This window comes from Paramisgurnus dabryanus, chromosome 21, assembly GCF_030506205.2.
Source record: "Paramisgurnus dabryanus chromosome 21, PD_genome_1.1, whole genome shotgun sequence".
In the NCBI taxonomy this organism is placed as follows: Eukaryota; Metazoa; Chordata; class Actinopteri; order Cypriniformes; family Cobitidae; genus Paramisgurnus; species Paramisgurnus dabryanus.
Genome location: NC_133357.1, coordinates 5476907 through 5503274, shown reverse-complemented (window position 1 = coordinate 5503274; position 26368 = coordinate 5476907). Strand labels below are relative to the sequence as shown.

At 37.1% G+C, this 26368-nt stretch overlaps 2 protein-coding genes across 2 annotated transcripts in view; one reads left to right on the top strand and one right to left on the bottom strand.

Annotated features, from left to right (window-relative positions):
- The window catches only part of map7b (microtubule-associated protein 7b), a 44279-nt gene extending 43452 nt beyond the window's left edge, over positions 1-827 (bottom strand). Inside the window, exon 1 of the mRNA XM_065285188.1 lies at positions 752-827. Coding sequence (XP_065141260.1) covers positions 752-797 — 46 coding nt within the window. The 5' untranslated portion in view covers positions 798-827. The remainder of the gene's footprint in view (positions 1-751) is intronic.
- A 2522-nt stretch (positions 828-3349) lies between these two features.
- On the top strand, positions 3350-23911 carry ppp1r14c (protein phosphatase 1, regulatory (inhibitor) subunit 14C). Its single transcript, XM_065285196.2, has 4 exons — positions 3350-3670; positions 17735-17818; positions 17901-17933; positions 21982-23911. Exons 1-4 carry the CDS (start codon positions 3443-3445, stop codon positions 22054-22056), a joined length of 420 nt encoding a protein of 139 aa, XP_065141268.1. The 5' UTR covers positions 3350-3442; the 3' UTR covers positions 22057-23911.
- The last annotated feature ends 2457 nt before the right edge of the window (positions 23912-26368 follow it).

Here is a 26368-nt window from a genome sequence, read left to right as displayed (position 1 = left end):
AAAAAAAAATCACAATACAAACTTATTGTGCCCCAATTTACCACTTAAGTTACAACAATATATCTAATGCACATTATACAATACGTTTATAAACACGTTTCACTTCACTAAACGCAATCATAAAATGACCAGACTTGACAGAGATTTTAGTCACTCTGATAAATACAAAAGACGTGTAAGTGGATAATAAGATGATGACGTGTATGGGTTAACTGGGACAGTCAATACGTTTCAGTAACCAAATGACAGTGATTCGCAAACCTGCATATATTTATCTAACAAACAAACACTTTATACACCTGACCCGATTCTGGTTTCACAACACCCCGTTTTAAGATATGTATCTGCCTATACACATAAAACCGAAACCAATATAAACGATTCCCAAGTAATTTCAAATACGCTCGAGCATAGCGCGGGCACGCGCACGTAACAGGTGTCTGAGGTAAAACTGCCTTTTAACCTCATTTAAAAACATTAAAGAGATTCGGTGTCGTATAAACACCACACTAATAGGGTTTTCACGTCTAAAACTGGATATAAAACCAGTTGGCAGTGCTTTGGTTGAGCGTTAAGGCTGCTTTATTGATTTAATCCCTTCCCTCAGACCGGCTCGCGCTGCTTTTGGCGTTTTAAATTCTGTGACAACTTCAACGGGTCGCTTTATCTAGCAATGCTGTATTTTCTATATGACTTTAAAAAGCATACTGGTGGTTTACATAAACTTTACGTAATATAAACAAACTCTCACCTTGGCTGTAACTCAGACAGGCGTCGCTTTCATCCCGCTCCGCCATTTCACCGACGTCACATGAGAGGATTAGAGGGAGCGCGCCTGGTAGAAAAGCGGCGGGCACGCGCCTCTAGCGGGCAGGTGCAAAATAACAGACAGACCGTCCCGTCAGAGATTAGACAGATAGATCATGGTTAAAGGGATGTTCACCCAAAATTGAAAATTCTGTCATCATTTACTCACTCTCATTTTGTTACAAACCAGTATAAATTTCGTTGTTCTTAGGAAGATATTTTGAAAAAATGTTTGTAGCCAAACCATTCGTGGACCCCATTCACTTCTAAGAATACTATGGAAGTAAATAGGGTCCACAAACAGTTTGGCTACAATCATTTCTCAAACTATCTTCCTTTTTGTTCATCAAAACAACACCATTTATACAGGTTTGTAACAACATGAGAGTGAGTAAATGATGACAGAATTTTCAATTTTGGGTGAACTATGTCTTTAAAGATAAATTCATGTTAGCCTATATCAGTAATGGCTCTTTGTATTCAGGTTAAAAATATATTAAACCTCATAAAACCTTATTAAGCACTGGCTGATTACAAAATAATGTATTCCTGCAGTTTTTGTGTGAAAGCTGTCTCGTCTGTATTTGACCTATCGTATGTTTTAATTCGTGTAGTACTATAAAATACCCAGAAGATGGCGCCAATTTACAAAACACTTCAAAATGTTAAACCATGCAGTAGCCATTGGCTATACTTGTGATGGCCAACTAATTGAAAATGTCAAGAGGGTTCTGTAAGGGTAACGTGTAGGGGTAGAGTTGGGGAAAGAAAAAGACAAGACTGGAATATATGTCTATAACTTACCATTAAAGAGATAGTTCATTTTAAAATGAGAATTCTGTCATCATTTACTCATGTTGTGCTTAACCTGTATGAATTTCTTTTTCTGATGAACACAAAAGAAGATATTTTGAGAAATTATGGTAAACACACAGCAGATAGTGACCACTGACTTCCATAGTATGAAAAAAATATTTAGAAAGTATCGTGATAAAGGATGAAGAAAATATTTTGAAAAATGATGGTTAGCACACAGTTGACGGTACCCATTAAATTCCATTTTTTATTCCTACTATAGAAGTGGTCACTATCTGCTGTGGGTTTACCATCATTTATCAAAATATCTTGTTTCATACAGTTTTAAAACAACATGAGGATGAGTAAATAATGAAAGAATTTTCATTTTAAAGTGAATTATCCCTTTAAACAGTCAGATTGTTTAGTCTGTTGCTAATATTTATTGTGTACTAACATACTTAGATATAAATCATTCTCAACAAAACAAATACTAGAGTGTTTATGAAAGGGAAAACATTTAGAGACACTTGGTCTTACCACACCAGACATATTTAAATCATGTATTGCCATAAAAGCTGTCAAATCAAACATTGAATAGGTTTATAGAATAGATGGATGGGCTGCCATGAAAGAAAACAAACATGTTTGTGTCTGGTCAGTCAGTTGTTATTTTTGTAAATCTTAATCCTTAAGCAGAAGATTGTAAACACCTCCGTGTCCCTTACACACATACACCAATGAACAAAAAAATCATCATAAAAGGTTTCTAAAAATGGTTTTGTTCAGCTTCAGAAAAACAGAACAACACCACGTGTTTGGCCGTTTAAACATTAAATGTTCTGACTGAAATATCCCTGGATAACCTGTCTGCTTTAATCCACACACAAACACACTCATCCATCATCCTGGCTGCTCACGTACATCCCACATGGAAATTAAGAAGTATTAAGAAGTAGATAAATGAGCGCTTGATGAACTAAACCTCTCTCTCATTCTCTATCTAGAACAGCGCTGGTGTTTTGGGATTAGGCCATCTCATTAGAGAGAGTTTCATTATCTTACATAAGCCCTGAACATGTTTTACCACCCAGCTCTGGCTTCCCATTTTTTATAGCATGGCACACATCTGCATGATGTCACTCACATCCGCACACGTTATACCTCATTCTCTTATCATTAGGGGCTTTAGGCAAAGTTACCTATATACACCTGCATGTGTATTGTATATGACTGTTGTGTACTTTGCTGTATCGTATTTCATATGTTGTACTGTATTGTATGTCAGATATAAATGTTGTGATGCTTTGACAGACAAATGGACAGATCCCTACTAAAAAAGCAGAAATCGATCAAAGCTGTTATAAATGTTTTTATTGGGGGGGGGGGGGTCTCAACTATATGTATTGGGTTCTAATGGTATGATGTTTTATGCCAGATGATAACCAATAAAACACTAATAATCCTACTGGAATATTATCCAAAATGATGTTTCATTATGGCATGTATACCATTTCAATTTTTATACTGTGTTTTAGTTACATTTTTGACATTCTTTTCTTTGACATTGCACCATGTACATGTAGTCTATATCATATGTTTATTAATTGATTCCATATACACGCTTAGCTGAAGTTATCCAATGAGCGCGAAGGGAACCCCGGTTTACCAATACCGTGCGCGCCCTGGCTCTCACAGCGTGAACACGAACGCGCGCATTGGCTCGACATCCCCCTCCCACGCGCCGACTGCCCTTTAAATGCTCGCGCAGGGCTTTAAATAGCAGGTGCTCGAACCCGTCTCCCATCACACACACATCACCATCATCATCACCGCTGTAATGTCCACCGCCAGCGCCGAGACGACCGCGCAGCTGCCCTCGGCGGCGGGCCGAGTGTTCTTTCAGTCCGGCGTGGGTTGCGCCGGTTCCGCTCCGCTGCAGAGGGATGACCCGGTGCCGAAGAAGCAGGGCAAAGTGACGGTGAAGTACGACCGCAAGGAGCTGCGGAAAAGACTCGTGCTGGAGGAATGGATCATTGAACAGCTGAGCGAACTGTATGACTGCGAGGTGAGACTGGACCCGAATCTGCACACCCTGAACGCACGGATACTTAAAGGGCAGTGCTAATTTGTCAATTATTCAATTATTCAATTATTATTTGTTAATTATTCAAGTATTTTATAGTAACTTGTATGTACATTATAATGTAATAATAATTTACTTAATTATAATTATTAAATAATATTATGGATGCCAGTGCCAAAGAAACTGCACAATAATATTGCTGACTTTATCTAAATTTGCATCACTAAATTAGACTGGAGCATAACCATCCTTTATCCTAACCATCCTTGCTTTTCAGTAATCTTAACCAAAGCTTAATCAGGCAATGCACACTAGTCTAGTTATTTGATCACCCTTTTGGGGCCTGAACCTGTCCCAGGGTCACCACCAGCTCAAGGATATACCAACACCATAGGTTTATATGTTGATAAATGGTGATTTCTTGTGTGACCTACATTTGGCTTCTTTGAAGCAATGCTTGCACACTTAGGGCAATGCAGCCATGACTTTAGTGTGGGATTCTTGGTTATCAATCTTCATTTAAAGAAGAAGAGGTCTTTTTGCTGACTTCTGTAAGGTGCTTTGGTCAGGGTCTTGGCTCTTTGTTGTGTATCTATCCATCCATCTCTCTCAGTATTTCTGTTTTGCAGCTGCTGCTGAAAAAGACAGAGTAATTCAGCACATTTAGTGGGTTTCCCAAATTCTGAATAAGCAGGAATTGGATATAGTTGATATTTACAGTATGTGATGTTAAAGAGGTGAAGATAACGGAGAACGCATGTTGGTTGTGCAAATCTCTCGTTGAAGAAGAGCATATGGTGAATTAAGCTTTAACACAGTCTCTCTGGACTTGTTTTTTCCCAGTCAGCCTTAACAATTCGAGCATCTCATGGGTGCTTAGTTGTGGAAATCTGATGGCAGCGATTTTACTGACAGTCATACTGTACGTTGAAAATAGAGAGAGAAGCGAGGCATAGAGATAAGTGAATGTATTATACACCAACACTCCAGTATTCACATGCATGTTTATGTTTTTCGCATGTAGTCTGTTACCTATGGCATCCAATGTTCATCTAAAATTATAATTCAAACTTTCCAGCCCCCAGTTTATTTTAACACCGCGTGAAGGATTGCTTGTGCCTAATAAACAATTTTATGTGTGTTAAGCACAACATCAAAACTTTTTGATATTGTTTACAAGTCAAGCTTCACAGTCTAATCAGACTAAAAAACACTAGTGCTGTTTACTCAGGTGCGTTTGCGTTTTAATGGCCGTCACATTTACACGAGGAAAAACTAAAGGAAGTCACACATAGCTGTTAACAACTTAAGACAATTGTCTATTTAGCTGTAGATCATAAGCTTTATGTAAACAGCAGAGTGTTATATAGGATTAGGCCTACATGTCAGCTGAGACAATAATGCAGTAATGCAATGCAAGTATTAATAAAAGATTATTATAGTTTTGAAACTGATGCATTTTTGTCCAGTTGAATTGGATTACTAATGCATTTCTTTGGATATAATACATTTCCCAAATGCAATTCAATATTTCTCTCAGTTGTTCAATGCAAATACAGTATATGTCTTAACTGTGCTTGACAGCATGTTAACCAGGTTAGTTTGGAAACAGACAGCTGCTGATCGGATTTGCCAAGATCGCCATATTTCAATATGGATGTTAATGTAAGGTGATGTTGAGCTTTGATGCTGTAGACACACATACTCAAGGAAGAGTAGGTCAGATTAGGATTACTCAAGTGTTCCCAACTAGATTCTGGATTTAAAGCGTTGCCATAAGATCTGCAATAACATTAGCGTAACTGTCTTCTAGGGTCAACTATTCTCATGGCTAATAAAGGGTTTAATAAGAATCTTGTAGAGCAAGTAGTTATATTGTAGAGATGTATAAAGTTAATGGAGTGCTGCAGATAAGCTTTCACCTTGAGTCCTAACGTTTGTTACCGCCTCCATAATGCATGAATGTGCATTAAATGCAGTGCCACGTTTGCTGTGTTTACATCTTTGCAGAGAGTAAAACATAAACTTTACCATAATAACTAATGCAACCTTTACAAAAAAAGTGTGAGTGTAGAGTGTATGCTCTCTGAACATGTTATGATTAGCTGGTCTATTGACTGACTATTAAATTATAGGCTGTTAGTCACAGAACTGAACTCTTACCCCAGCCAATGAGATTGAGTGAAAGCACAACATGGATTTGACATACTTGTCTGTCATGTTATCTACTTGCTTAGCTCGCCTCACTTTATTTTGGCTCGGTATGCTTTTCCCTTGCAGTTTAGTACCGCTTGAAAGTGGGTGGGATTTAAGACTTATCGATAGTTGCGCCGCCTCTAATGCAATGACATAGAAGCTGTTTATACCTAAGATGCATTTGGGTCAACAAGTGGACAAAGCTAAATACAGTTGTAAACAACATTTTAAGCTTGTACATCTCAACATAAAGGACTGCACGGTATTGTCACTTGCCCAATCGGGCCAGTGCTTCACCGTCAGTCACTAAAATATATTTTCATCAATGTATATTATTTAGCATCTTGGAAGTAGACATTTACTTGGGTAAAACATGACGAAGGGAACAATGCAATATTTTTCACAGTTTGCTGTCAGTTTACAGGTAAAGCAAAAAAGTTTGGAGACTTTTTTGTTGAAACATGTCTGTTGTATATGTATACAATTATATTTTACTTTAAAAAATTATTATTTTTAAATATGTGACACTGACATTTTTTTTGGGCCAGTGAAAGTTTTGGCAGGGCAAGAGAAAACCTGAACAACTGGCCCAACTGGGCCCATATACAAAATTATTTGTGTTGAGCCCTGTTGTATAATTTCAACCACATTAACTAACCCTTCCCTACAAAGGACGAGGTTTTACGACAATCCATATTTCCGCTATTATCCACCAGGTGGCACTCTTACTCGACTTATAAAACCCAGAAGCAACCCTTTAGGTCAAACAGTAAGAACTCAGTTTTTGTTTTAATCATCGTTCTCAATCTGATCTCTATCAAAAGTCCTTTACAAAAATGCATTTATCTCAGCTTTTTGCTCAAAATTGTGTATTTTTGAAGAAACCTACCCATCATTTTTTGAAAGCAGAGGGTCTGTTCTTTAATTTGATATATTGTATGTTTTACATATTCAAAGAAGAAAATTTTCTGGAAGAAATAAAAAATTTGTGAAAATCATAAAAAATGCTGGCGCTGGCCGGCAACTTAAAAAAAATGCTGGCTGGGAAAGGGTTAAGAGGTGGTTAGAAACGCATTCGACTGGATTGCTTTTGTGACACTCATGTGGTGTTCGAATAGCCACAAAAGACAACCTACTCTCTGCTTACTGATCTAATGTGTAATGTACCAAGCAAGCATAATGTTTTTACATCGGACCTGGCTTCTAGCATTAACTGCGTGTTCGGCGCAGTCTTTAGGCTATCACTCATAAAACGAAAGCGGCTGCTGCAGTCTCTTTTATTTCTGTTTCTTTTGCGAGCGCAAGCTTATTTCATCATTTGCTCTAAAATATCTAAAAAGCTCTTAGATTTACATGTAAAAAACGCTGTCCACACTATAAAAAAATTCTGAAAATATAGTGTTACTTTAGCTGGTTTGCCGGTAATTTACCGTAGATTTAAATTTATGTTATTTACTGGCAAGAGTTTGTTCAAAAATTAAATATTAACAAGGTTTTATCTTTTCAGAATAAAACTATACAATAACAGCCTCATGCAAAGCATTCTGGGAACCAGAAATCATCATCAACCTTTTTCTGTTTTTTGCTTCAGATTTTGTTTCCCAGAATGCTTTGCTTGATGCTGTTATTTTAGTTTTACTCTGTAAAGACAAAGACTTGTAAATGTCCATTTAACTTTGAACAAAATGTTGCCACTAAATAACATAAATTTACGGTAAGTTACCGGCAACCAGCTGCAAGTAACACTGTAATTTATATGGATTTTTTTAGCGCACATCAATTTAAACCCGTAATTTCTCCTGCTTGTGTTTCAAAGAAAGTACAGGGATTCGACATAGACAATCTGATCGAAAGTTGACACGGATTAATACACCAGGTGTGAAAGGACATGTGTCTCTCTTGTCCACTTGTGATTCGATCAATCAAAACGCATCTTAATACCAGGTGTAAACAAGGCTTTAATTGTAAATGATACAAATGGTGCATGTAAATGTAAGGGTGTTCTTGATTCTCAGCATGTGGATGTTTTTCACTGTTAAAAAAAGAAATTTAGAAACTTTGACAACAAAGCACAAACGATCACATTTTAGTGATGTGTGAACCTTAACCGAGATGGTACTAAAATAAGTAATAAGGAACTGTACACAGTGAAGAGTCGTACCAAGCCATACTATACAAAGCGATACTTGAAGGTTGGAAAAGGATATATAAAAGAAATATTACAGCAGAAATAAGAAAGAAGATGAGAAAAGAGAAACAAAGAAGAGGTTTAGTAGACGGTCAAACAAGGAAAACAGGCAATTAAATGGCACAAAAACTACAGAGGTGAGATTTTTGCCTCAATAGGGAATTAAATAAATTTCTGCCTGGAGTAAAACACCACATCCTTTAATCCACACACAAACAACCTTTGAATAGGTGTGTGTGTTCATTTCATCAGCAGGACATCAATGTATTCGTTATTTTCTTTGCTTTCTCAGCACTTCACCTGTATGGAGATACAACCGCAGGACATTTTCTATATTTGCTTAATGCTTATGTGTATGTCAGAGCTCTGATGGCCTTTGCTTCGGTTAAACAGGTCCGTTAGGAGTTTATTAGTGTATTGAATGTGAGGATGAGGATGTCTGGTGTGAGTTAATGATGGAGACTTCAGAATCAATGACGGTCACAAACCGCTGCAGCAGCTGTTTGTGAGCAGATGATTCGGTCTATTTTAGGCACGCTGCGGTAATTTGCAATGCAGATTCCCCCTGTGTGTATGTGATGAAAGCTGATCACTGTCTGTGATAGGATGTGAAAGCTCATTATAATAAACACTGTCATATATACCAAACGCACTGGATGCCTGATTTCTAAGAGGTTGGTTTACATAAGCACTTGTCTTGTTAGCTTGTCATTCTAAGGGGACGGTGCTGTTAATGGATTACATTACATATAGATTCAGCAGAGATGTTTTATCCAAAGGGACATTACAATGCATTTTATCAGTATGTGTGTTCCCTGGGCATCAAAACCATGACCTTTGCGTGCCTAACACAATCCTACCAATTGTTTTGCAAGAACATGCATACTAAATACACTGTTAGACTTTTTATTGATATGCGGTAACTCACTGGCAACGTGTTGCAGGTGAGTTACTGTAACTGCCCCATTACAGTACCATAACTGTACATGTTTTTACAGTAGGATGCCTTTACCGCAGTTCCATTTTACAGTATAATACACTTACTGTAACCTAGTTGTGCCACAGAGCAAAATCTTGGCGTTACTACACTGTAAAAAAAATCTGTAGAAAATACAATGTTATTGCAGCTGGGTTGCCGGTAATTTACCGCAGATTTAAATTCATGTTATTTACTGGCAAGAGTTTGTTCAAATTTAAATACATTTTAAATATTAACAAGTCTTTATCTTTACAGAATAAAACTATGCAATAACAGCCTCATGCAAATCCTTCTGGGAACCAGAAATCATCATAAACCTTTTTCTGTTGTTTGCTTCAGATTTTGTTTTCCAGAAGGTTTTGCTTGATGCTGTGTTTTTAGTTTTACTCTGTAAAGTCAAAGACTTGTAAATGTTTAATGTTCATATAACTTTGAACAAAATGTTGCCAGTAAAAAAAATACATTTAAATCTACGTTAAGGTACCGGCAACCGAGCTGCAATTTCTAGGGAATTTTTTTACAGTGTAGTGTTTTGAAGTCTTGCGGTCAAATTCTAATCTGACGGTCAAGCATTTATCCATAATTTTATCCATAAATCCCAAAAATTCAAATAAAGTAATTGCATTTCATAGATATATTTAATTTTTCCATTTTATATGCTTTTATAACACTGTTTTATTCAACTACAGTAGCACTGCTTCTGTTGTTTTACAGCAGTCTACCGCAAATTCAAAACATACAGTAAATCACTGTAAATTAAATGTTAATACCCATAATTCAATGCATATTACAGTAATGAACTGGAAAAGAAAATGATGGTATTTTACTTTATTGGGCATTTTATGGTAAGTAACTGTAGAAATTACAGTTAAGTCTAACAGTGTACTTATGTCAATTTAAATAATGTTAATTGCTTTTAACGTATCACGGAAACACACAGAGTGCACATATGACTGTATCAAATATAACCCACAAGCATATTTACACACACAGCAAAATTTGCCCTTCACATTCTGCCCAATGGATTTCTGCAGAACTGCCCCTGTCTGCAAAAGATACCCACAACCCCCCTCTCCGCTATCTTCCTCTTTAAAGAGGGGGGATGGAGTCTCCTTTGTGGTTTAACGCTTCAGGGGTCTGTATCTCTGATATTAAAGAGAATGCATTTCGAGTATTGATACTGTACGTGTGTTTTATCGTTCGTGCATGAGAGTTTGTCTCATTTCTTTTATTTTTCTCTGACCTTATATAGAGATACATTTATTTGCTTTGTGATCATGACACACAGACTGTGTGATTATGGTGTTATATGAGCACATATGTGCAGAATACAGTACAGTCTGCTTGAGAATATGAGGTGCATATTGTGGGTGTATGTGGGAGTGATTCAATTTTTTGAGCATTGCCGGCAGCTTTTTGTGCACACTTTTGACCAAGGCTCTCCGTTTTAATATGAATCCACACTGATGTGACCTGTCTGCTATGAGAGAGAGAGAGACAGACAGACAGTGAGAGAGACAGAAAAAGAGCGAGAGAGGCAGGGAAAGACAGACCGAGAGAAGGCAAGAGAGAGATCCTTTGTGTGGTGCTGAAACACCAGTCGACTGCACAATGAGTCGCGGTGCACAAACGGGTGACGAGCAGGTGTCTGCGCAGATTTTGCAGACAGACAGAGCTCATTCATCCCTCAAACCTGACAGCACACACACACAGCTGCATTTATTCATAATAACGGGACGTAATTTAACCCCGCGCGCACATTTGCACAGCTGGAACGTCAATAATGTATTAACGTGATAATTCGTTCATGTTGAAATATTGGTTTTAGGCAATTAAATGCGCAATGTGAAACCTTTATAAAGCGACTGACAAGTTACATTATTGGATGTGTTATTCATGTCTGTAGCTGAAATGATAAATGATGTTCTCTGAAGGTTTATTTAAAACCTAACCTTGTGCATGTACAATAATGATAGTGACGTTTGCATAAGCAGATGCCACTGATTCACATAAACAGTTTAGACATTTTATCTATGATTTAACATATATGGTGTTTTTATGTATTCAGATCTGTCTTTTATAAACCATTCATATGTCTGGTGCATTAATGTAAATGAGGCTAATGAAATGATTGTGTGAGATCTTTGATAGTCTCTGTGTTATTATCTTGATGGATGTCAGATCAGTCTGTGATTGAAAAGACGTCTCGTTCGTTAGCTTAACTGATTCACTGATTGTAAAGCGTTATTGGGTTTAGTGTTTTTGGCTGGTATTGTCCTTTTCTTGACTTTAGGATATTGGGAAGTGCAAGCAGATGCAAACTGGTTCATAAAGAGTTATTGCAATATTAATCCTTGTAATTGTAAATGTGCATGATATATTAGCTTAACTTGATAGTAGCCAGGCAAATAATTACATCATTATTTAAAAAAAAAAACAGATCTAATTCATTTCAGAAGGGTGGGCTAATACTCTAAAATGCTTAAATTAAAAAAAGTCTTTATTTCTAGTGCTTTGTGAAGTGCTATGTTTTTGTCAGCAAGCGTTAGTGTGTCATAATATTTTTATTTTATTTACTAGGACATGCATGAATGTATCTCATAACCTTTTTTTTAGAGAAGTGACACAAGATAAATGTTCACATACAGTAAGTGTGTGCTGTAAAACATTATTCTGGATAGTATACACCTTATTCAGGCGAGCACAAGGACTAAAAGGATGGTTCATTTTCTCATTATGAGTAATGGGTGTGTTTTGGGCATAATGTGCAATAAACCAATGAAAGTCTCAGCTCTCATCCCATGGGGTAGCATTAAATAAAAAACATTTAAAAATAAAGGCAATATTTGCATTTGTTTAAAGGTGCAGTGTGTAAATTTAAGCGACATCTAGTGGTGAGGTTTCAAATTGCATCTAATGGCTCAGTTCACTGCTCACCCCTCACTTTTGAAACGCATAGAGAAACTACGGTAGCCACCACCGGACAAACATGTCATCTTCGGAGACAACTTAGTAAAAAGGTTTGTCCGTTAAGGGCTTCTGTATGGCACAACATGGTGGCACAAAATGGCGACTTTCATGTAAGGGGACCCTCGGTATGTAGATAAAAGCGTCTCATTCTAAGGTAATAAAAACATAACGGTTCATTATAAAAGGTCTTTATACACCCCTGATAATATAGTTTTATATATTATTTCGCATTTCTGTCAAGAGATCCTTCTTAAAATTACACACTGCACCTTTAAAGCAAAACATTTAATTACTTACCAGGCTACAGGTGAAGCAGCTCTTTACGCCTTCTAATGTCTCATAATCAATCCTTATTTATGTCCAAGAGACTCAATAATAATCTTTTACATTTTAATCCTTTGATTTTTCATATTTTAAAATCTTTATGTGCTGCTGCGCATCCATGTGATAAGCAAACGTGCATTGTTGTCTTGTTTATAGGCGCATAGCTTAAATAACAAAAACAATATTGCACCATTGACTTTAGACTTTAAACCAGGTTTTTGTTGGCAATGGCGTAGATTATTTTAGTTGCCTCAAAATAGCAACTTGCAACAATGCTCCTGAACACACCTCGTTTTCAGATCAGAACGCCTATGGGCGCAAAATTGGGCCAAATGCATTTGCCATTTAAACAATGTGGCTCTAAACATGAAAATGATAATTGCGCCGAGTGGAAACTAGCAAAAGACACTTGCGTCACACATTGCGTTGCATTGCGCCGGGTGTATGAGATAGGCCAAAACCGCATATGAACCCCCAAAGTTGTGTACAAAGGTTATTTAGTTAGAAATTAATCCTGCTTCTGATTCCGGTCAACGTGCTTAAAAAAAACTGAAAAAGGTTTTTATCGTATTCATGCAATTTGTACAAATTGGAGATATTGTATGTACTTAGTTATAAGGGGCTCTATTTTAACGATCTGAAACGCAAGTGCGAAGCGCAACGCGCAAGTGAGTTTGTGGGCGGATCTTGGGCGCTGTTGCTATTTTCCCGGCGTGAGAAATAACTCTTGCGCCGGGCGCAAATCAATAAGAGGTTGGTCTGAAGTAGGTTCATTATTCATAGGTGTGGTTTGGGCGTAACGTCAAATAAACCAATCAGAACGCTAGCCAACATTCCCTTTAAACGCAAGGGCGCAAGTTCCATGGCGGGTTGCTATTATTATGACGGATTTACCAGGCGCACGCCAGGAGCGGTTTACAGCCGAGGAGACCCACGTTCTTGTACGGGGGAATCCCACGCTTGCCAGCATAAATCGGGCACGCCGTGTAACGGGAGGTGGATCTGCCTCAGGACTTGACGCCAGCAGAGGACATCGCTGCGTCCACCCTCACCGCTGAAAGGGTTTGGGGGCTTTGAAATCGGACCCAAGAAACGCAAGCAAGGTCCAACCCCAAAGTACTCTTACAAATCAAGTTCATATACATTAAGGTTTCTTATGAAAACATTTTAACTATTATTTACATAAAATAAACGTAATACAGCCACACAACAAAGTTATGAAAATATTTTAATCGTTATTTGCATGAGAATAAATAAAAAATATCACCACAATGCTCACCACTATGATTCCCCTTATCTCGTGTATTAATATTTTTAAGTGTAACAATTTATGATTTGCAAAAATAACTATTGCATCTGTGTAGATTAGATAAGCAAAGTGTATGCGCGTTGTGCACGCTATACATTATGGTCAAGCATGCGCCCTTAAAATAGCATAATGAACCACGCGCAACGCGCCACTGACTTTAGACTAGTTTTTTTTGGTTAGTAGCGCAATTGTTTTTTGAAACTGCAAAATAGCATAAGAGATGGTTTGCGCCGCAACACGCCTCCTTTTTGCGCTGAACCGCCCAGGGAGCGCAAGTTCATTCCCTAGTTTGCTGACGTGCATCTGTGGAGGGAAAAACCCAGCTGTGCGCCGGCGCAAAATATGAATGATACATGCGTCACTGACAAAGTCAATTGCGCTGGGTGCAAGATAGGGCCCAAGATCTTAGTGTTTTAAAGAAAAATAAGCATGAGGACAACATTAGAAATTAATGATTAACCAAAAGGGAAAATAACAAAACAGATTTAATGTACACATTGCGCTGCTCTTATCTCAAAATTAGGTCATTTGTCTCTTCTCATTTTAACAATCCATGATTTCTAAGGTTCTTGTCCTGTGAAATTTTTTTTATTATGTATTTTATGTGTTTGAAGGCTGAATGACCAACATCCTGGTACAAAAAATTGGTTTAAAGCTCACGCTCTGGACGTCCATCACTCTGAATAAGGCGCGTATAGCTCAGTTAGTTTCTTCATACAAGAACTTTGAGTAATATTTGAGTTTATATGAAAATGATTTTATATTATTTTATATTGCACACTTCAGAGCACAGTTAAAAAAAAACTTTTCAAGATTTCTTCTAAAGCTATAGGCCAGATGCATGTGAGATTACTGCAGTCTTATTTTCTCCAAAGAAAAATCCAAGAATTGGAAGGGCGAAATTTGTCTGAGTAACAACCGAGATATTAAGAAGATCTAATTTATGATTTTCTATATATTTCTTTCCTACAGTTACTTAAACATGCACACACAGACACACACACACAACAGTATTCACACACACGGGTACACAAAGACACATACGCAGACACACTCACTCAAAGCGGGACATTCAGTTTCAGACTTTAATTTGATTACATTGTGTCTGAAAATCCATCATTGTCAGCAGACAATATTTTTGATGAAATCTCTCCTTAAAAAGACACGAGAGATCATTCTTTTCAGTTTCTTCCTCACTGTATAAAACCACCTACACTTTCAACACACAACACACACAACACACACACACTTATCCTTATTAACTCTGCACTAATAGTTTTCAACCTGCTTCTCTTTAAGTCTCAATCTCACTTTTTCTTCTCCTGTAAGTAAATGATGTTCATTAAACTGATATTTATTCGAGTGACTATTAGAAACACAATCACACAGAGAGAGTGAATGAGATGTTGGACTGGTGCTGTAAACCGTCATTGGTTGCTATGGGTTGGCGAGTTATCAGATGTTCATTTCAGGACAGTCAGAGCTGATTCAGCATTTCTTAGAAATCACTTTATACAGAGACAAACAAGCCCTTTCATTTTTTATTGATTTTGGAGATGTGTGTGTGTGTGTAAATGACACGCACCTACATCTCTTAATAGATTAGTACAGAGGAGAAAGCTTAAGGTAGATGCAGAAAGTCCATCTATAAGATTATATATCTAAATCTATATTCTCCAAACATCATCAAATAATACCTTTATATATTTAGTTGCGTCGTCATATGAGGAGTTTAGATCCAAAACCATATTAGTGTGTCTGACATGTTTTGAAATTTTGACACGTTGACCGGTATCTCTGAATGGCCTGAAGCCAGGATTAAGCGGATTTAAAGTGAACGTATTGGATGGACGTATAATACGTGCCGAGAGCTTTTGGTTTCTGTCATTATCTCATTTTTGACGGCGGTAGCGTTTAGCGGTTTTTGCATCTGACCACCCATTGAATCTCTGTTATAATCACTGGCATGTAAGGATGCTTGCTCACTTAGCAAATGTAGTGTGTTAACAAATCTGGTTTATGCTTTGCTATAATGTTGTGTGTGTATTGTATTGTACAACCAGTCAATGGTCCGGACCCTTCCCGTGGGTTCACACCAGACGCGAGTTCAACAATTTGTGCCAGTAGATTACATACAAATCAGACGCGTCCTCGCGTGGGGTGATGCGAATGACGCGATATGGGCGGCGTGTTTGCCGCGAAAACACGTGCTATTCACTTCAAACATGCCTTCGCCCAAGTAAAAAATTTTCAACTCCAGCGGAAAATTTGCATGACACGAAGTTAAATCCCGTGAATAATCTAGGGTGAGTAATGCTACGTACACACCAAACGCGGGGCATCGCGTTACTCGCTCTTGATTACTCTTGGGATTTAACTTCATGTCATGCGAATTTTTCGCTCACGTTGAATATTTTAATATTATAAAGCGCGTTTTCGCGGCAAACGTGCCGCCCATATCGCTTCATTCGCATCGCCCCACGCGAGGAGGCGTCTGATCGCGTCTTTGCATTGACTTTTTATTTAATCTACTTGCGCAAAACGTTGAACTCGCATCTGGTGTGAACCCACAGTAACGCAATGCCCCGTGTTTGGTGTGTGCGTAGCATTACATAATGGTGATAGTGTACTGTGTTTAAGACGAGTGTATTATTTCATTGCCTATCTCTCATTTATCAAACAAGCTATTCCAAAGCGATTGCTACATGGAAAATACCATGTGTGTCTCTTTCTCTCTCTCTCTCTCTCTCTCTCTCTCTCTCTCTCTCTCTCTCTCTCTCTCTCTCTCTCTCTCTCTCTCTCTCTCTCTCTCTCTCTCTCTCTCTCTCTCTCTCTCACCTTGAAAGAGGGTAGTGTATTTTTAGAGTTGTGCTCGTGTTTGTCATCACAGTTGTTCAGCTTTCTGATTAATGGCCACACAGATTAACCTCAGCTTGTGCATTTACTGACACTGCCTGAGACATGACACTTTTGTCACTTTATATGCATAATTCAAAATTTCTCTTCTCTTAAATCTATCTTCACCTCATCTATCCAGTCAGTTAGCACATCTAGGAAGGATGAATTGAGTACAACAGAAATCACACAAGGAAAATCGTAGGCTTGGTTTGTGTTTCCATTGAGAAATGATTGGATATAGACAAGTAGGCGTTTTCTCGCTGCAGACTGACAGTTGCAGTTAACGGATGCTCCGCCCAAGCGATCTAGCTGACGTCATCAGATGAAAGATAATAAGAGCACATGAATTGAAAAATAATAGTGATCCATGCGGATTAATAGATTAATAGTTTAGTTAAATTTTTTTATCCTGAAACACAAAACCTTTTTTTATTAAGATTTGTACATAATCAGAAAGTTTTCTATTGATTGTTCCTAAGATTTGATCTTGAGAAATGTTTTATCATTTTTCATATTTATATTGAGACTTTTCATTGCAGTCTTAGAGAAATCCGAGCACACTGCAATACATTAGCCACCTGCATATCAAAATTATAATAAATTGTATAATGAAAGACCATCTATTATATTTGATAATAAATAGAATAAAAAATGGAATTAATAATAAATATTATTAACCCAGCAAGCAATATCCATCATTTCAATGTCTAGCTTAACTATAAAACCGATCTAGTACTATGAGTAACCAAGTTCTGGCCGAAATAAATTTAAATTTGGTTAATTTGTTTGTTTTTGCCTAAATGTCTTGTGAGATGTCCAATATGATATTGCATCATGTAAGCAAACTCAACAGTGATTACAACGTTATTAGTTTTATTTATTTAATTATTTTTATTTTATTTATATGGTTATACGTCAAAATTTCTACTGAAAGCTACATTTTTCAATGTGTTAGCCTAGACGTCTTGACTGTGTTTAGACAGCTATTATACATCTTTTAAACGCAAAATTGCTTGCTGGAAAAGCATTCAGCTTTAAAGATTGCTAGCAGAAACAATTGAGATACAACAGATTTCATTATTGATTTGCTATTCATTATTGAATGTATATATCTTCTCTATGGGCAGCTCATTGTTTGATGTTCTTCAACAAATGTCACATAGCCTACTGTGTTTCATACAGGAAGAGGAAATGCCAGAGGTGGAGATAGACATCGATGACCTGCTGGAGGTTAACAGTGAAGATGAAAGGGCTGTAAAACTACAGGTAAGCCTCAGTAAAATATCTTCACTTGATTATTTTATGAACGTTTAAGCATCTGAAGCTGTTGTTTTCTGTGTTTTGTCAGGAATCACTGTCAGACTGCTTCAAACCCACCGATGTAAGTTAATATGCACAAAGACATATACAGTAGATCTGTTTCAACCCCTAAAGAGCTGTCTACAGAGATGGCAATCTTATCAGATGATATATTTTAAGCACGAAGCAACCTGTAATCTGATGTTTGGTAGACAATGTAAAAGAAACTGTATGTGTTTAATTTAAATTCATGCATTTTACATGCTAGTGAAGTCACACAGACACGCACACAGTTTCAGGGCATATGTTCATATGAGCCAACTGACCTGAAAACATGCATGTGCTCAAATAATCTATCCAACACAATGGCATTCACCCACTGACCCACATGCACAGATTAAACACACGCACAGATGTTTGCAGTGGTGGCCGGCGACTTCTTTTTCGAGGGCGCATGATGCAAAGCTCGTCATTACATGTATTTAGCCTGTCATGTCAAAATATGTGTTCGGGCTCATCATGTGCATCATGCGACATGTCAAAATATGTGCCTGCTGCAGATGCTTTGATGGGGTTTATAAAAGAGATGCTCGCATTTGCCAGGTACTCGCTTAATATCATGTGTAATCAGAGTTTAAACAAACACACCCCTACCCAATAAAATCTGGACCTTTTATTGATAGACCCGCCCTCACACATATGCAACCCAGGCAACGATGTCGGTTAGTAGACACACCCCTTACTGCTGATTGGCTACAAGTGTGTTTTGGTAGTCGGCTTGACTCCCTTTTCCAAAGTGTTTTTCAAAATCATGCACCCCGCCTTTAAGTCGTGTCTTGCGAGTATTTTGTGAACGAGCGTCTCTTTTATCATAAACCCTTTCGATGCGTGTGCAGCAGGCACTTATTTTGACACATAATGCACATGGTTCACTATGCAACGAACAAATATTTTAACATGACAAGCAACACACGACACTCCGAACACATTTTTTGAATTTGCGCCCTGAATGTTTGCTTGACATACCATAGATTTCTATTGCATTAGTGCAAATTAACCAATCACTAGACCTAAAAGATTATCTATTTATTTATTATGTATTTCAAAAAATGTGAAACTTGATTATTTTTGTACCCCAATGGATTTGTCAGATTAGTTAACTCTTAACTCTTTCACCGCCAGCGTTTAAAAAAAAAGTTGCCAGCCAGCGGCAGCGTTTTTCTTGATTTTCACCAAAGTTTAATGCCTTCCAGAAAATGTTCTTCTTTAAATATATAAACATACAATATACCAAATGAAAGAACAGACCCTCTGCTTTCAAACAAAAAAAAAAAACGTTTTATCCTACCTTCAGTGGTTCTTTTGTAATCAGCTTTTGAATATGGGTAGGTTTCTGCAAAAACACCACATTTTGAGCAAAAAGCAGAGATAATTCAATTTTTGTGACGGACTTTTCATAGAGATCCCATTCACAGCGATCTTTAAAACAGACACGGACATGCAGCCGCTTGCCATAGGGCGATACTTCCGGTTTTAAAAAGTTGCGGAAGGGCGCCACCTGGTGGATAATAGCGATATTGCGGAAAGACGGAAAATCTCGTCATTGGCGGGGAAGCGTTTTCTCTTAATTGACGAGATATCTCGTCAAAGGCGGTGAAAGAGTTAAGGGCTCATTATAGTCATGCGTAGGTCCTATGGCGTAGCCGCGGCGGTGTAGGTTCCGCGTCGGTTTTCATTTATACTTTTGCGTCATCCTCCGCATCGACGTGCAAACACACCCGCAAACCGCTAGAAGGCAGTATCCACGCGTGTAACCACAGTAGCAGCGCGACCGTCAGAGAAGAAGAAGCTTGGCAAGTTAACCCACAAACGAAGAAGAAATAGCAACTTCTTGTGTATAATTTGAGAAGACCAGCAATGATGAAAGTAAATAAACAGCGACTTTTGTTGCAGTTTGAGTTAAATCACTCCTCAACTTGGCTCATCTTTGTTTTCACTGTCACAAACGGAAATACCTATGACGCAGTTTTTTTTACCTGACGGGAGGGGTTCTGGTGGACCAATCACAGCGCTTGCGGTCCGCGTAGATCTGACGCGCTGTTAAATTTTTTGTGAGGTGCGCGTAGCTACGGCGTAGAATCTACGCACGACTATAAATCGCCCTTTAAGAATTATTTTGTCCCCAGATTCCAGCTAGTACATAAAGTAAAGCCGAGTAAAGCACTACTTTCACATACACACGCACCCTCACAATCCTCTCTAATCTAATCGCAGACTCTTAAACACAATCATGCATGCCTTTTTAAGTGTTTGTGTCTGTTTGCAACTCTAATCTCAATCAGAAATTGCACCAGTATCAAGCTCTCTCTTTTTCTTTTTCTTTCCCTCTCACTATATAACCTCATTCACACAACACCTTCCGTAAAATTTACGTACATTTCTGTAAAATTTGGCAGAGAGGCTTCTGTGTGAACACAAACACATCCCATAAATGTTCTGGGTAGGGCTGTCACAATGATTAAATAATCGTCTCATCGTGATTGTTTGACCTCATCGCAATGATTTCAGATGACCGCAATGATTGCACATCTCTCTAAAAAACACAAGGGGGAGCGCCTTTATAAATGAGACCGTATCATATGGCACTTCTTGATACATTGCAAAGCAAATCAATACATGTGTACTAATATGAACTTAGTATGATTGGCTACTATTTAAGGCCTGTTCTGGTATAGTCAGTTTATTTCGATTGCATTTTTATTTTAAGTTATTTTTCAGACACTTTATTGTGTTTATTTCTTTTGAAGGATTTTTTAATTTTTTGTACAATTTGTGTAAAAAACAAGCAAAAAAGTACGAGAATTAAATGTCTAAGTCCTAAAACAGGCAATTAATTGTCATAATCGTCGCAATTTATTAAACAATTAACCATCAGCTTCTGTAAAGAGGACCTAGTAACATTGCGAACGTTGTAAACAAGAGTAACAAAGCCGTAATTGCAAGAGTTCATTGCAACAAGAAGTTATGGTTCAGCTCTTTGACACAGAGATTTAAACGCAGATCAACATTTATGACAAGAAATATCGGCAAACTGGACTGAAGCAGTATCAGGGAGCTCTTCGCTATCCGCGCTGAAGCTACAGTAGTCAGCAAACGCTCGTTCCTCTATCATTTTCTGCACCGGGCATACAGAAGACCTTTTCCCCTTCTAGGCATTTATTTTTTTAGAAGAAAGACCTGTCATGTCCATGATGCACGTTTAAACAATTTATTAACTACTACTTTATAGAGTTTCTGTACATGCGGTTGTCAGTCCCGTAAAATACTGAATTGTGTGTGTACAGAACAGGATTAAGCATTAAAAGGTGAACTGACAACTGAATTAATATGGAGTGTGTACGGGACCTTTGTGTTTAAAGGGCGCCTTTTTCTCTCTTACCCCATTCACACTTTGGTCTCAGAAAATTTCCGTAAAATTGGCAGAGAGAAACGATGCAGTAAGGGGCATGATACATTTACCTTGTTTTTTTTCCCGTAATCTCTGTGTGTAAATGTCTCTCTCTCTCTCTCTCTCGCTCTCTCTAACAAAAAATATAACACAAACGCTTCTAAATCAATAAGATAAACGGACATTAAACACTATTAAGTCTTTTCTTTACCTAAAAATGCATAAAATAACACTTAATTAAAAAAATCACTCTCCAAAAGCAGTTGCATGCAAAGCATGCTGGGAAATAATTTTTCCAGAACCCAAACTCAAAATAATTGTGTTAACGCAATTAAAAATAAATCAATAAATTATAGTACATATTCATTTTGTGTTAGACTAATTAAATATATATACTTATTGCTCTTAATGAGGTATTTTCACTTTATTGAACACAATTTTAATGTGTCATTTCTAAGAAGGGCTTGAATCATTTTTTTTGAGCGCACGCTCTCTCTCTCTCTCGCACGCACGCACGCACGCACACACACACACAAACACACACATAGGTGCTCAAAAAGGTTCTTCTTATGATTTAAAGCCACTGACCTCACAATCTTGTAGTCTTATAGTTTTAGACTTTGTAACTCAGTCTGTTTGCTAGTATGTCTGTCTCACTCTTTTGTTGTCGTTCTCTATACAGGAATTTGTGCGCGAGCTGCTTGGTAGGATAAGAGGAATGAGAAAACTCAGCGCTCCTCAGAAGAAGAGCTTTTAAGTGCTTGAAAATGCCAACGACAATCCAGCTACCTGGACTATAAGTCATCGCTCAGCCTCACAGCATACAGAACACCATGATGCATTTCTCATCAATATACCAGAATTTATTTCCCATGGACCCATATACTGCATCACACAAAAACATCAACATTTGTTCAGACTTCAAACTTAAATTCAGTGGTAAGCCATGTATGTGTTTTCGGATGTTACCCATAATTCAGGCAATAAATCTTTCAAAGTGCATCCAGGACACAATTTCAGTAAAAATTTGGGATGATGTATAGGCACAACTTCTCTGTAAGTCTTCTTGGCCCTCTCCCCGGTTGGTTTATATTCAGATGCAGTAGTACAGTATAGTAGCAGTGTTTTTATGACACTACAACTGAATGCAAAGCTATTTTATGTATTGTTTATATTGTTTTTCTATTTTGTCACACTTTTTTAAGTCCTGTAAGAATTTTTTTAGATATCTGATCTTGGTTCAGTAGTCATTTAACAATAAATGTCTAGCTTTATTTTGATGTCATTCTTTTGCGCACGCTAAACTTCAGCAAAGAGCATGATGGGATTTGTAGTCTTTCATAGGGCCAGTATCAAATATATGGTGTTTGTGTAACGTTGAGTTAAAAGTCATATAATTGGCTGTAATACATATCAGTAGGACTGGGCAAAAAATTTATTTTTCGATTAATCGCTTTTTTTACGTGGTCGATTCAAAATCGATTCTCAAAGGCCATGAATCTATTTTTTTTTTCATATTTATTTTGGCAAACATTAAACGTAAGATTAATGTTAATCTAATTACTAGTCTTCTTCACTAGATGTTACCCTCTTTTTTGCCTTGCGCGATGTTACCAAGAAGCGAGAGGCGAGCCTGTCATTCATTCATTCATTCATTCAGTGCTTAAAATTGCGCTTTCAGGTGCTTTCTTCGATGTTGATGCCACCTTTACATAAAAAGTCAGAGGTATAGAAGCATTTTAGATTTCGCAAGAAAGACAACGACGATAGTGTTTTGGCTTTTATTTAATTTTAATTAATTACCCACTTGTTAACTCCTATAGTATTAAATCTATTGAGTTGAATCGAGAACCGAGAATAAAAATCGCCCCGAGAACCAGAATCGAAAATCAAACCGAGAACTGAATCGATAGATTGTGAATCGAAATCGAATCAATCTGGAACATCTTACTCAATACCCAGCCCTACATATCAGTCGATCAACCATCATATTGTTTTATTAATTGTGAATTTTTTTTCAAGAATTTCAAACATTTTTGCAACGTTTGTGACTAAATTAACTGTACGTTAGTATGAATTTTATGAGTTGGCTAATTCATACGAAGAGAATCATACAAAAACGTACGATTATTATAAAAAAACAATAATGAAACCCCGCCCCTAAACATTTCAGGGGTGAAAGCAAATCATACAAAAATGTCCAAATGTGGCCGTATGAATTAATACGAATAAGCCACCTTGTTGGTTCGAACTTAGAAGGTCAAATCAAGAGCATTGCATTGTGGGATACAGTGTACCATGCAGTCAACTCTACTGTATACTTGACAAATGAAGATCATCTATGTACACCATGCATGAAAAAATGTGCACACTACATACTGCAGAATTAAAGTAGTATGATTGTGTGATATTTTGAACATGGTGTCCTATTTAAATGATCCTAGAAGACAACAAGGGCTGCTTGACTATTTATAAATTGTAATGATCATTAATGATAATGATAGCTGGATGAGACATTTCATCGGATGGCTCGAGTCATTAATGAAAAGCGTTACAATCTTCATTTTACAGTTTCACACAGAGGCTGCCAAAGAATAAAGAACAGTCAAATATAAACAAATTATGAAGTGCTTAACGGTCGATACAAATATATTCTGTTACATTTTATCTGTGTCATTGTGTCTGATGTTGTACTTTGTTATTGCAAGGAATCCAGGGGAAACTCACGGTGCTGTTTAAACTATTTTAATCCTGTGCAGCGTGGACGAGAAATGAAAATAGTTTTGATCTGGCCCTAATACTCTTTTAAGAGTTTGATGTGTTATAGGGTCACAGATCTGCTGATAGTTAGTGGTCACCATCTGCCCTGATCACAGCTTCGGCTTCTCACTACTGATGTGGGTTGAGAAGATTCAGGGTTTAGGCTGATCTTTTAATTTATAAAATGTTAGCGATGTATTCAAGTTTATATATGCATGTGTTTTATCAGCATGATAGAAACGTTTTGGATCGCTTATTTAAGCGGGGATTTGTCTTTTTATATACCTTGAGTGTTACTCTTATTAAGGTTAAATTCACAACTTTTTTCATAATTTTTATTGACTGTATATCTGCGTTTTTATCATTTATTTTTTAATGTATGTAAAGTGTGGTCTTTTGTGCTATCTACTATCTAAATTAAAGTAATAAAAGCTAAAGGTCTGGATGTTTTCTGTGTTGTGTCACTTTAAAAAATACACAGACATGCATGTTTATGGTTTGAAAAGATATGTAAAAAACACACGTTCGTATGACTATTAAGTCACAAATTTGCATCCAATACCGAACATGTCATATTAATCCATAAAAATATATTAATGCGCTTAGACTTCACATCGTGAGTTTCATATTAGAATTAAGAAACATCTGCACAACTATGAAGTTGTGCTTTAATTTCTACAGATTTGAACATTATTCAACATATTCTTAATATATTTAAATAAAATGCTTTTTTTAATTTTAAGTTAACAATCATACATGCTTTGCCATGCATTCAGGCAATATTGGATTAAACAAATTAGTTTTATTTTGTAAAGGTTCACATAGTTCAAGATACCAAAGATTGTTTTAAATGTGAATTAAAAAACACATCTGGGTGATTCTCACAAAAACCAGATTTAGAAGGTGTCATCAGAATTTTTAAAAAGCCCTTGAAGCCCATTTTTTTGCACATTAAGGTCTGAACTTACTATAACCATTATTTTTAGAGGATTTAAAATTATCATTACCGCAACATGATATTACATTAATGTTTCGGTAATGATAACTAAAAAGTTGTCTAGGTACTACAAAATTTTAAATTTTATTTTAGCCATCTTGAGTGTCACAGTCAATTATGTACCTTCCAACTATTATTTTTTTTATTTTAGTTCCTTGAGGGCTAAACAATGATTGAAAATTGTTGCGGAGGATGAGAAAATTGGTCTTGGACACATTTATATTCCTTAATATTGTCTCTACATTTACCAATGATCACCAAATACCACACGTTTCTTCACTGTAAATGTTTGTAGTATTACATGCACTGAACCTTTTTATTTTTTAGATTTTTTAATTTTAAATATTTCCATGTCAAAGAACCCAAATCCAGTCGTTGACACGTTGCGGTAATGAACATTTTCCCATTAAATGTGGAAAAACAACAAAATTGGTTTGTATGATTTGAAATCATGTGCAAAATAGTACACGAAGAGATGTTTGTAACTGTATGCTTCTTATTTTGATAGCATTTACTTTTTTTATCAAAATGTTTCATGACACCTCATAAGTCTAATTTTGCGAGAATCACCCGGTTGGGTTTGAAACAACTCAGCTTTTTATATATATCCATTGGAAACATACAACTATAATAAGCATACTGATGCTGTCTCTTTAAATTTTCTGACCCACTTTTCACAGGCGCGTTCACGAGAGGCATAATTGTGACTGTAAGGTGCATGTGAGGAGAATGTCTAATGACATGCGCCCCAGTCCAAAGCGCAAGACCTGGCTACGTTCGCTTCGGATGTGCAATGCAATCCATTCAAATGCCATTTACCCCAATCAACAATCTAGATTGAAAGGGTATCAGTGTTTCCTGGAAGTGAGCGAGCCATTAGGTCTAATTTGATTTTCATCAGTATTGTTGTCGACTATTATAGCATCATATGAAGATTGTGATGTGAGCCAATTTTAGCTCTCTAGTATGCAGATAACATATTCTGTAAAAGCATTGGGCTGAACACTCATCTTGTCCCCTCCATTTGCTTACAGATGTCTGTGGCTTTCTTCTTTCGTTCCTATTTGTTTCTCTAACCCAGTCGTATCTATCTCGCCGGTATTTATGTGTGCATTTGCCAGAGGACAGGAAAGATGTTTCTGTAGCATCTGCCACCAGGAGTGCAATCAGTGGTTTCTCAAGCGAAGAAGATTAAACAGCCACATGCAATGTAATGTAAAAAAATGCCCAGTCGCTTCTGCCTTTCCCGAAAACATCAGAAAGAAAGAAACCTTCATTCATTTAAACGTGCATTCATTCATCAGGACAGGCT

Excerpts from the sequence above, each read along its gene's own strand:
- ppp1r14c (XM_065285196.2), top strand. The coding sequence starts at position 3,443 with ATGTCCACCGCCAGCGCCGAGACGACCGCGCAGCTGCCCTCGGCGGCG. Across the intron at positions 3,671-17,734 it reads GCGAACTGTATGACTGCGAG|GAAGAGGAAATGCCAGAGGT; the intron begins GTGAGACTGGAC and ends TGTTTCATACAG. Across the intron at positions 17,934-21,981 it reads ACTGCTTCAAACCCACCGAT|GAATTTGTGCGCGAGCTGCT; the intron begins GTAAGTTAATAT and ends TTCTCTATACAG.